This window comes from Cricetulus griseus, chromosome 7, assembly GCF_003668045.3.
Source record: "Cricetulus griseus strain 17A/GY chromosome 7, alternate assembly CriGri-PICRH-1.0, whole genome shotgun sequence".
Classification (NCBI taxonomy): Eukaryota; Metazoa; Chordata; class Mammalia; order Rodentia; family Cricetidae; genus Cricetulus; species Cricetulus griseus.
This window is the reverse complement of record NC_048600.1, coordinates 22,968,437-22,981,585: the sequence shown is the minus strand read 5'-3', so window position 1 is coordinate 22,981,585 and position 13,149 is coordinate 22,968,437. Positions and strand designations below refer to the sequence as shown.

The 13,149-nt window shown below is 37.5% G+C and overlaps 1 protein-coding gene across 7 annotated transcripts in view; it reads right to left on the bottom strand.

The window, feature by feature from the left end:
* Nbas (NBAS subunit of NRZ tethering complex) overlaps nt 1–13,149 on the bottom strand; it is a 275,006-nt gene that overhangs the window by 259,654 nt on the left and 2,203 nt on the right. For all 7 annotated transcript variants that reach the window (XR_003486979.2, XR_004770656.1, XM_027424647.2 and 4 more), the window contains exons 2-6: nt 11,428–11,482; nt 9,917–9,953; nt 8,635–8,712; nt 8,263–8,310; nt 2,796–2,839 (exon numbers count right to left, since the gene is read on the bottom strand). Coding sequence is in view for 5 of the 7 variants with exons in the window: in XM_027424647.2 (XP_027280448.1) it covers nt 2,796–2,839; nt 8,263–8,310; nt 8,635–8,712; nt 9,917–9,953; nt 11,428–11,482 (262 nt within the window). In the remaining 2 variants the exon portion in view is untranslated. The remainder of the gene's footprint in view (nt 1–2,795; nt 2,840–8,262; nt 8,311–8,634; nt 8,713–9,916; nt 9,954–11,427; nt 11,483–13,149) is intronic.

Here is a 13,149-nt window from a genome sequence, read left to right as displayed (position 1 = left end):
TGCCTCACATTATACGAAATGGAGAGGAGCCATTAATGCAGCATTAAGGTCATAAATTCCCACATTTAGAAGCCAACAAAATAAACCATTACTCCTCACCAAATTATCTCATCTAGGCTGCCACATTAACTGTACATACTAAAAAATTCTTACAAATATAATTTGTGCAAAACATAGAACAGTCAAGCTTCCTATTTTCATGTTAACTCATAGCTTTTCAGTTTACCTACTGGCTAAAAGCAAGTGCCTAATGCAAACACTCAAAAGGGCCCTCTCTATAGTCAGGATCACTCCAACATTGAGCATGCTCAGAAGAAACTTATCTCAGACTCCGTAAGCCTTCAGCCAGCAAGAAAGCTGCACTTCTGTAGATACCTTGATCCTTATTCAGAACTGACCTAATCTAGCAACTATTGTTGAGCAAAGTGCATGAAGCAAATTCAGTATATACCTGAGTTCCAAGTTAACAGTGAACATTTAAACATTGCTTCTCCTTATTATCACAAAAAAGGCTACTCCCCAGAAAGGGCTTATCAATGCACAAGGTCTATTGTGGTTTGTATACACACTGTACACAACAGAAATACTAAGCATGAATGACACAATTATTCAAAAATGTACATATGTTCTATAGTATACAAACATATAAAATGAATATTTACTCTCAAAAGTTTCCAAAATTAGCCAAGAACAGAAAAATGCATACTCATTCATAAAATAATTTTGTAGCTCCCACATATCATTACCTATTTAACAGAGTCAAAACAAAATCTATGCGATTACCATGTATGAGACTGGAAGTGTAACTGCCATGTGTGGAGACCATGCGTGCGGAAGGATGCCAGGGACTAGAAATCTATGTTGTTATGGTGTGTGGGGACCTTGTGTGGAGAAGCCTCCTAAACACTAGGAATCTTTTTTTTTTTTTTTTAAGTGGAGTAAAAAAGGAGCCCTGCCTTCAAAGAATTTACAATTTGTTAGGGTTTGATTGTGAAATATTCCCCATAAACTCGTGTATTTGAACATTTGGTCCCCAGGTGGTGGTACTATTTGAGAAGCTGTAGATGTTTTAAAAGTGGAGTCATGCTGTCGCCAGGCATTGGTGGTGGACACCTTTAATCCCAGCACTTGGGAGGCAGAGGCAGGCGGATCTCTGTGAGTTCGAGGCCAGCCTGGTCTCCAGAGCGAGCGCCAGGATAGGCTCCAAGGCTACACAGAGAAACCCTGTCTCAGGGAAAAAAAAAAAAAAAGTGGAGTCATGCTAAGGGAAGCTGATCAGTGAGGGGTGGACCTTGAGCTTTTAGGGCCCCACCCTGCCCCCACTCTCCTCTCTATGCTTCCAGACTATTTATCTCCTGGAACCAGTGGTCACACACTCCTGATGGACTGTAAAACCTGAGCCAGCCCAAATAAGTTCTTTTTGTCAAATATTCTTGTCACAGCAATTAGAAAAGCAAAATCAGAGTAAGTGTTGCTATACAGACAGACAAGTATCAGAGAATCACAGACATTCACAAAGGGTGAGGAAGACAGCACAGAGGAAAGGTCTGCAGAAAGCGCTGCCACTTGACCACAAAATGGCAGGGCTAATTAGCTAATGCTCTGTAAAGCTGCAGCTGTGTGGCAGGAGGACATGAATCATGGGAAAAAGGCACAGTGGGGCTGAGAAAACTATAGCTAGCTTTTCACTACAACATGGGACACCTGGCCAAAAAAAAAAAAAAAAAAAAAATCTCACAGGATATTGTGCTGACTAGATTTAATGTCAACTTAAGTTAAAAGTCAACCTTAATTAAGAAAATGCCTCTGTAAGATTGCAGGCAAGCCTGTAAAGCATTTCCTTAATTAGTGATTGATGAAGGAGGCTCAAGAGCATGGTCGGTGTTTCCATCCCTGGACCGGTGGTCTGGGTGCTATAAGAAAGCAACCTGAACAAGCTATGAGGAACAAGCCAGTAAGCAGCATCCCTCCATGGTCTCTGCATCAGCTCCTGCCTCCAGGTTCCTGACCTGTTTGAGTTTCTATCCTGACTTCCTTCAATGACCAACAGTGATGTGTAAGTGTAAGCCAAATAAACCCGTTCCTCCCCACATTGCGTTTGGTCATGGTGTTTCATCACAGCAATGGTGACCCTAACTAAGACAGATGGGTAGGCTAAGAATGATCCTGAGTTAGAAAATCAGAACCATGTTCCACAGTCAGAAGCCATCAACGGAGAATTTTTAGGTACAGTCATAGTACCTAATAGTTACTGTTTAGCACTTCCTGAGTAGCTATCATGTACCACTATTGGATTGTGAAAGTTGTACACATATTAACCCATAATTTCTCTATAACTTAATATGTTAAAATTATGTCCATATTACAAATGAGGCAAGAATGTGTTAGCTTTCTGTCCATAAAACAAAATATCTAATATTGAACTTAGAAGAATTAGTAAGAAAGATCAAATCCCAAACATTTTTATTAGTTTTCATCTGAACAACTTGAAACTTATAACTATTTATCCCTGCACTGACTCCAAAATAAAAGACTACAGTACTCACAAATACTCTTTCCAAAACCTTGGATATTTTAAAACACAATTCAAATTTCAAAGTCCTAAAAAGCATATATGTTAAGTCAAAATACTTAAAAATTAAAGAGTAAACAATTATAATTTCTTAAATAAGTTTACTAAAGTCATAAAATATCTTACTATTAAACATTTTTGGAGTATCTATTCAAACTTTACAAAAACACTGTACACCATTACAATTAAATTTTTCATATTTCAATATTTTGGAAACTCTTACCTTGACATTTCCCAATAACTGATGTAAAATCATCTTTTGCAGACCTACAAATGATAAATAAAAACAATAGCTTTACCTTCAAGAACCCTGATATGTATGTCTATGAAGCACCTGAGCTACTGTAGTCTAGTCAATGACTATACATAATAGTAGGTCATCCTTCTGTCACAGAGATGGATGGTTTAGTGTCCCAAAGTGGACTCTTTCATTAACAACAATCTTCTCGTTGCAGAAATGGGGTGGGGCAGGAACAACACTGGATGCAGCAGAAGTGTGTGTAAGCATGATCTTATGGTACAGCAGGAAATCTGCAACACAGGCCCAGAGGACCTGACTCCATAAATCTAGGATGGGACCCAAGTGGGATGACTGATTAAAGCTTCATGCGCTGATACCAGTTAAGAATCACTAATCTGTAGCATATTACAAAGTCTGATCACAAAGAAAAAGAGACATATAATGTCTACTTTAATAAATCACATAACCTAAGTAGGTTTTAATACATGAATCAGTGACCTGTTTACAATCTATAGTCCTGAAATACAGGACATAGTAGTATAATTGGTACAAACTACGTTCAAAACAGAAACTGATGAACTTTCAAGAACATAATTTAAAAACAATTACCTAAAACTTTAATAGCTATAAGACTTGACCAACCAATTTCACTTCTATGAAGTTATTCCCAGGAAATAATTACAGACTTATATAGTTATCAAGGAAACTAATGCAATCCAACTTATAAAGAAGAAAAGCAAATCAAGTATAAGGAGATTAATTAAATTTTGCTGTGTACATCCAATGAAATATTATGCAATTACTATACCTAACATGGAACAATTTCATAATAGATTAATTTCAAAGGTTACCCAAGAAAAAAAGTGATATAAATTTTAAAGTATAAAATTTATAAATCACAAGAGTAATTTACAAGTTGGCATCAAATAGAATAAACAATATTATCCATTAATGATACATACACACACAGAGAAAGCAAGTTTCAAAATATTAATAGTAAACAAGTTGGATCGTCAAAAGGTAATTTCTAATCTTTCTTTCTATTTAACTATATTTTCTATTATTTCTAAAGGGACTACTAAGCACTGCTTTTTAAATAATTTACAAAATTTTTAATATTTTAGCTATTTTTCAAATACTGTTGTGCTATGACTACAGATATAAATACAGAAACAAATATCCAAGACAACACACTGCTCAGTTCCCAAATGGGATGAGGCAGAAAGAACTCACTCTGAAATGAAGCTGACCTGATTCCAACTCAGTCTCAGTGCCTGAGACAAAGGATGAATGCTCCCCCTCCCCTTAAATAATGGGATGATAGCGCCTCACACAGCTTAGAGAAAACACTGAAGGAGACGTCAGTATATGTGCATTACATCCATCCTTAATGTGATAGTAAATGAGCATTGCTGTTTTGCTACGGAAGAGGAGAGTGGAATGGACATAATGGTTTTGCTAAAACATCATACTTTATCCACTTTAGTAAAGCAAATGGGATAGGAATATTTACACGTTTTCTTAAGAGTTTCTCATATTTTTGTTGGGTTCTTTCACAGCTTCTAATTACTTCCCATACTAACAGTAGCCCATGTCCATATAGAATTATTACTTCACTATTTAAGAAATAAAGGAAACATATACTAACCACTTATAATCTGTGGCTGCTCCCAAAATGCAAATTAAAGAGTAATTCCTACATAATTATTTTATCCAAAGTCAGCCTCTAGCACAAGCAAGTTAAGGACAGCATAACAAGTGATCGTGGCAGCATTTAACACAACAATATCACTAGAAAACAATAACCCAAGTACTACTACAAAAAGCAGGGCTAACTCTCAAAAATTAAAATACCTCAGCTTTTCATGTCTCTTTCTCAGGAACCATTTTCTCTTAACAACTGCTTCCTGACAGTAAATAATGACCTAAGATACTAGCATCAACTCCCACACTTAAACTACTCAAGAAATACTCAATAAAAATACACACTCAGTGTACTGAGTCAATCTCACTTTGTACACTGTTGTGCTTAAATAGGAAATGCCCCCTCAGAGGCCCATGTGCTTTACTATTTAGTCCCCAGCTGGGGGCTGTTTGGGAAAGTTGTGGAACCTTTATGGGGTGGACATTAGCTGAGGCAAGTGACCACTGCAGGAAGGCCTGGAGGTTTTACAGCCCAGCCCTACTTCCTGTCCTCTCCGTCTCCTGACTACTGAAGCCAGATGACCAGCCTGCCTCATGCTCCTGCCATCATGCTTTCCCATCTATGACAGACTACATCTCTTATAAACCAGAATCAACTCTTTGTTCCTAAGTTGGTTTGGTTAGGTATTTTGTCTCAACAATATTTGAAATGATTACGACATGTTGTGTTCATCACTGTTGTAGACAGAATGCACACAGAACAGAAAGAACAAATGCCTTTAAAATTCAAAAACAGCCCAACATGGTGCCGTGGCACATATCTGGAATCCCAGCACTAAGAAGGCAGAGGCAGGAGGATTAAAAGTCCTAGGCCAGCCAGGGGGTGGTGGTGCACATCTTTGATCCCAGCACTTGAGTGACAGAGGCAGAAAAATCTCAGTGAGTTTGAGGTCAGTCTGGTCTACAAAGTGAGTTCCAGGACAGCCAGGACTATTACACAGAGAAACCCTGTCTAAAAAACAAACAACAACAACAAAAAGTTCTAGGCCAGCTGGGGTCACACAGAAAGATCCTATCTCACAGAAAAATTGCAGGGCAATCACTTCATATACTTTACTTTGGGGAATTTTCCTTTGCTGGTTATTCCACATTTACTGGAAGACTTCCTTTTAGGTTATTGAAAAAGTCAAGATATGTGCTTATATTCATTCAACACAAAAGCAACTAACTAGCAACTCAGAGCAAAGCTACAACCCTGTAATTAATTCCCTCTTAGCCTCTGTCTGTTCTTCCTATTGCACTGGCATAGATCACATTTACTCATCACATGTAGACTAATAACTCCTATTATGTTCACGGAAATGGAACAAGTGGAGAGTGACCTTTTTTGAGGGGACAGGATTGAACTTGGGGCTCTGCCCCAAGTAAACAAGCCTCTACCATTAAGCTACATCCCCAACCCTATATTTGTGGAAATACATCATAATGAGAAAGATAGACTATCCCTAACTATAAAGAAAACACGATATAATCAGGGCTGCAGACTTCAGGCCTCATTCACACTGCATTCCTAGGAAACGGCACATGCTGGAGCAGTAGAAAACAGAAGTGCTCATCATGAGGGAGACACACAGCATCTACACCAAAGAACAGCATGGTTGAAACACAGAGCACAGAACCTGAAGCTATGAGAACGGATCTGGGATTCTCACATACATCATTTAACCACATGTGCCAGCTCCTCATTTCTAAAACAAGAGGAAAATCTACACAACCACAGACCTTCGAGAATGAGAACACCATGAATTAACAGGAGCGCTTACAACAGCCAGCACTGGCATTAACTTACTGAGAGTAACGGCAGTGTGCTCGAGTAACAGGTGTTATGGTGTGAGAAGTCCCACATACAGCGTGCTCTCAAAGGCTTCCAGGTGGAGCTGATCTCACACCAAAGTTTTCGTGCACTACAAAGTTTTTGCAAATCATCCTTTCTTCTAAATTTTCATCAGCAAGTTATGAATCTTTGGTCAAGCTCTCCCTCTCTGACTTAAATATCTTGATCATCCATACATGCTCTGACTCTAATACCAAGAATCACTTCATCTTCTCTTTTCTTGGAAAAAGTAAATGTTGTTTTCTGACTGCTATTTATAAGTAATATATATACTGTGAGCTTGTTTCTCAAAACACTTGATAAAACTGCAACAAATGGAATAGAAGGCTCTATCCATTCCTACTAATAATATAAATCCAAATACTGCCAAATGAATGCTTAATGATGCTGTTAAAACAACACAGAAGAATCTATAGAACCACATCAGGTTAAACTGTTCAGCATGGAAAGACTGTCATAACTGCCATCATTATTTCCTTGGTGGCTTGAGAGGACTCAGAAAGCCTCCCCACTTGAAGCCAATCCCTGACAGAGAAAGACCTTTCTAATACTCCAGAAAGGCTGAGAGAATCCAGTTCTGCTTGGATATATGAGAAGAAAAAAATCTAAGATGGGCAGAAAACGAAAATCTAAGATGGGCAGAAAACGAGCACCAACACAGTAGCAACTGAATGGGCACTGGTGGAGAACAATGGAGCAGCAGGAAAACATTCCTATTAGTATCTAAGTATTCTTAAATCTCTTCCCCTCAGCTTTTCTTTTGTATGGGTGTGGTGTGTGTGTCTGTACGCATCCATGTCCACATATGTGTAGGTAGACATGTGTACATGTGGAGGCTCCAAACTGACAACAGGTATCTTCCTTATCAGTTTCCACCTACACGCTACTGCAGGGTCTCTTGCTCAAACCAGATCTCACATTTTCAGTGCTATGGCTAGCTGGGTTGCTATGGGGATCTTGTTTCTGCCTACCACAGGACACTATGTTACAGGCAGGACACTATGCCTTCCCATCTTTTCACATGGGTTCTAGGAGTCCAAACCCCACTCTTCTAGATTACATAGCAAGCTATTTATCTGCTCAATCATCACCCAAGCCCTCCATGCACATTTTGACAACCAATAGGCAGGTTTTGCCTAGGAAAAGAAATGGCATATATTTAGAGGGTTGATGCAAATTTCAAAACAAATCCACTACTCCTGAGTTTGCAACTCAGACCAGATTAAAAGTGCTTTTTTTAAATGTGCATATGTGTGTGTCTATGTGAATTTATGTGTACTGTGTGCACACAGGTATACATGAAGACCAGGAGAATGTATCAGACTCCCTGGGACAGAAGTTATGGGCAGTTATGAGCCACCTCACAGGTGCTTGGGAACAGAACCCAAGGCCCCTGCAACAGCAACAAGCAGTTTTAACCACTGAGCCATCTCTCCAACCCCTAGAGGTATGTATAGAACCATTGATGTACTGAGTAGACACCAGACAGATCTCCAGTAATCATACCACCTTGGTCATTCACTGACCTATATTCACACATTTGTACCATTATTACAAAGCTTCCCTACTCTGTTTTATATCTTGAAACATCTTACATTGGTCTAATTAGCTATCCCATCAGTGACTAGTCGAACAACGGTTACTTCCAGACTTCTAGAATATTATCTTCATTTAGCAAGAAAATATCATTTCTCAGGAGCCAGCTGTGTAGTTGGGAAAAGTACAAAGAACAAACTACATTGATAGCATCATTTATAAGTTAGTCTTTGATACTACACAAAACTGACTTAACAGTAAAATCCTTTAAAATATATCGCCTTTGAAAACATTTAAAACCTCAGTTCTTATCTATAAGGAATGTTTGCTTTTTTCTCAAAAGAAATCTTCTATATGGCCAACATTAACCATTACCTGATCTCCACACACTGATCTTGAACAGCAGCCAAAAGCTTGCCATTGCTTCATGAGAGAAAAGAAAGAAATCCTGTTGTGAGTATTTGAGTCTTCAGCATGGATACAATTATTTAACAATCAGCTTTTTAAAGTTCTGCCATCATTATCTACCTTTTCACTTGACAATTAAATAAATATACAGATACAAAATCATAGAAAATATTTAATATAGCTTAATTAATATGTTCAAGCAACAAGACCATATGTAACAAAAGGAATTTAATACAAATCAAAAATGAAAGCCACAAAGACCTAAAAATCTTTGTCTGTGTCAAGATTTGGGAGAAAATACAGACAGAAGAGTTTTAAGTGAATTTTACACATACTTACTTTGCAAGAACCAAATGCCAGTTTATCTGTTTATTGACCAATCGAACTAGTCCATCAGGAAGCAAAAATGGAGCAGGGCTGAAACCAAAACATATCAGCTAGCTTAAAATCGAATCATAAAAATCATATGTAAGTAGGGAAAAGAGGGCTTTATATCAGAATATAAAACCTGAACATTAGTAAACCTAAATCCAAAAACTACTAATTTGATATATGAAATGTTCATGAGGAGTAGGTGATAAACACCCATGGTGTATTTACAGCTCATAAGATGATCAAAGTAGCCTTTTCCTCAACCACCTCTACCCTATTGCACCCTACATCCTCAAAAACCAAAACGAACAAAACAAACATCACACTGCACACACTCACACACATGCACACACACACACACACACACACACACACACACAAAAAAAAAAAAAAAAAAAAAACTGAATAAATAGTTTTACAGGTGATCAAAGGTCTCCATTTTAGGACTATCTTATCTCTAGAACTGTTAAGTTTAAGGTTAGGAGAAACCAATGTGCAATTAATAAGTCTATTTTTAAAGATCACTGCAAACATTGCTATATGCAGAATTAAATCATTTTATCAGATTATAATTTCCCTGTCCTTTTTGAAGCTGAAAGTCAACATCATGACTGAACAAACACTCAAAGAATTAAAAAACACACAAGGAGTAAAATCTGAAGACCCACCGCACAGCAACTCAGCATTTGACCACAGAGTTGGTACAACAGTAAGAACAAAAAATGTCCTTTAACAAGACACACATTCAACAGAGGGGTGTTTCCTATGCAGTTAAGGACACTCTCCAGAGGAATCGGAAGTCAGCAGGATATGGTCCATACTGACTAAGGGAACAAGAACTAACGAGTGTACTGAGATGTTGTCAGCTTACACCAAATTCTGTGAAATGCCTATCTAAAAACCAGGGTTGCCATGGGAGGCCTGCCCCTTTCTGAGCGATTTCAGAGAAGTGGATTGGTCGAGGAGGTCATGGGAAGTGCAGGCGGGGGGTGGAGAAGAGGAGGGAGGGGAGACTGGTCAGAAAGTAAAATAAATAATATTTAAAAAAAAAAAAGAACTTCAGCTTTTCAAACACATCATTAAGAAAATTAAAAGGCACCTACAAATTGGAACACATTTCCAAAGCCTTAATTTCTTAAGATATATGTATAGAGAGAGTTTGCCTGAATGTTAATATCTCTACCTTAATCTGATATTCAAAGCTTTAAATCACAGAAGATGGTAATTTTTGTAAGAACTGAAGGCTCACCTGTACCAGATGTACTGACGCAAAAATAACAGGTGATCTGTAATAAAAAGAAACACTGGTTCTTTAGCAGTCATTTGAAAACAACTTGTAAAATGAGACCAACCTAGCATACACTATAACTTTTATAACATCATATATTCATTTATATTAAAGTCCAAGTTTACATTATTGAAAACATTGAAATATTTCTCAACTATAAATTTTAAAAATGGTTTGAGATGCTAAATTTAATCTAAGAAGTATTAATCAAATCATTACTAAGAATCATAGTAGATTGCTCTTTAAAACAAATCTAGTTGTAGAAAATATGAAATCTAAAACAAGATATTAATTTGAGCTTTATAACAACTATATAATACCTGGAGCTGTCTGTGAAAAGCAAAATTTCAAACACAGGTTCAAGACCATTTTATATCATCACACACACACTCCTGTGCACAAAGCTAGGTATAAAGCAAGGGAGAAAAGTGTGAAGAAGAGCATCATCTCTAGCTTGTAAAATGAAGAAATTTTTATTATGATATGTAGTTATTCATACTTTCAAACTTTTATACAATTATTTTAATCAGTTACATATATTTCTAAGTAAACCAAAACTTCATTTATGATAATGAAAACTGAATATACTACAACTTATATAAGATCATAGTTATTCACAAGTTTCAATTAGATTTTCTCTTGATAAGGAACTCAGATCCAACATAAAGATGGCCTTAGAGGCCAGAAAGACAGGTAGTTACATTCCCAAAGAATGATGTGAACAAGTCTCCACATCTAAAAACATTACAGGTAAGGGGCTGGAAAGATGCCTCAGTGCTTAAGACCTGGGTTTGATTCCCAACATAAGAATGGTGGCTCACAACCTCCTGTAACTTCAGATTCAGGGGATCCCACATCTCTTCAGACTTCCATGGTTTCCTGCATACATGTGGTAAACATACATACACACAGGGACACACACATATATGCATACATACAATATGAAATAAATAAATATAAAACAGCACTTAACTTGTCAGTCTGGTGGAAGAATTATATTAATAGCTCAAAAAAATGGGGCTCAATTCTTTTTCAGACTTGCTGGTTCATATGTTAAGTCTATCATTGGTTAAATGAATGCTCAATTTAATCAATTTTGTAATTCATGCATTTTTGACATTGTATCTGAAACTGCAAACCACTTGCAATGGTCTCTCACTTACACTGGGCTTACTAATCACCATCCTCATACAATGCACATAATGGCTATAGTTTAGCTCTAAACTAAATTAAAGATAGGTAAGAATGAAAATATGCATGCATACATACATACATACATACATGCATGCATCTGTAGGAATAAGCACATATAAAATTAAACTCAGACAACATGTATATTAACTACCTTCATCAGGTTCTGTATCAGAAGTCTAAGGAGAACATTTTTAAATCACTAGGCTGTCTAAAACTTCATGGTTGTGAAATGAGAAAAAAAACTGTCCACTAACTACATAAAACACGAGCCATATTACCTCTGATTGCTTTTGTGATGATGAAGGATGCCCCATGCTTTCGGTTGCCTCTAGGCTACAATTAAAAAGTAACAAAATTTTTTTAAAAATCTTACATTTGAAAAATTACAAACTTACAACATATAAATTTATCCTTCTTTACTTATATCCAGCGAATTGAATACTAACAGTGTTTTTAAATTTCTTCCAAACTGAAATAACATCATCTTGACTGTGTGCAGGGGGGGGGGGGGCTTAAGAGTGAGAATGACAGTTATAGGTACATGTCAGAAAGAACCCAAAAATGAGGTTAGAAACTGGTTCAAATCAAAACACCAATAAAAAGACAAAGAAACCCAGAGGCATGGCTGAGATACATCTAAATGGTAGAGAACTGGCCTATGATATGCAGAGCCAGACAAAGTCAGTACAGTCTACTTAGGTAGGCCATAGAAACCTAAAGCAATTTTACTCAGAGGAAAAGTAGTTATCTATTGTGTATCCATGAAGACAATGTTATTAACAAAACACAGAGATATAACTACATTCAATAATTTGACTCCATAATCATAAACCAAATGATGTAGGATAAAGAATAACAAATACTTCATATAGTAAGACATATTAAACTACTACCAAGAATAAAATTAATAAAAGCATTAGTAAGTACAGATACATTATTCCCTAAGAAGCTCACTCAACAAACATGAAGAGATCATCAGGAGACAATTTGTCACAGTGGAGGGATATAAAAGTGAATCAGATGCAGAGCCTAGAGGTCAACAGCTGTGGTGAACAGATATAGAAATCAATAATAAAGAGTGGGGAGAGAGGGCAAAGTACGATGAGGTTTCCATATACGTTGACGCTGTGATGTTATTCTGAGACATTATTACAGACATTTCAGAAGCTGTAGATATGTTTATCCAACTAAAAGGCAGTAAGCAACAGCCTCTTAATTTCATAATCTGCAAAATGTACATCTCATTCAGGAGAAACAAGAACTAATGCAAACAATATATGTAGATCTCTGCCCATGCAAGACATAATTCAAGACAAGCAGAATAAACACTCAGGAAAGATTTTAATAAAGGTCCCTCTTGATCATGCTGCTGCTTCCCCAGAGCCTAATACACTGGCATGTCAGGCCTTCCACATATCACATAAATGGTCCTGAGGCTAATGCACTGCAATGTCAGGCCCTCCACATGTCACATAAATGGTCCTGAGGCTCCTGTCTTCCCCCTATGACTAGAAGGCTCGCCCTAGGAAACACGATCGTAACTCTAGGGTCTGTAAGTTGGCAAACACCATAACTTCTGTCTCCAGCAAACTGGAGAACCACAGGCCATAGTTTCTTCCTTTCTTGTCACTCCCTTGGCATTTTGCTCAGAAGGCCACTTCAGGCTTGGGAATGAAGAACGGTCACTGGTCAGTTGTGTCTCTTCTTGGACATTCCAAGAAGACAGCTCATCTCTGGGACTGGGTTGAAAGTGTACAGACAGACAAACAGACCGACCAACTGAACACACACACACACACACACACACACACACACACACACACCTATTACTGAGACGTCACAAACACACATGCATATACCACACACACCTATTACTGAGATATCTCTCTCTCTCCTCTCTCTCTCCTCTCTCTTTCCTCTCTCTCTCTCCTCTCCTCTCTCTCTCTCTCCCCTCTCTCTCCTCTCTCTCTCTCTCTCTTCCTCTCTCCTCTCTCCTCTCT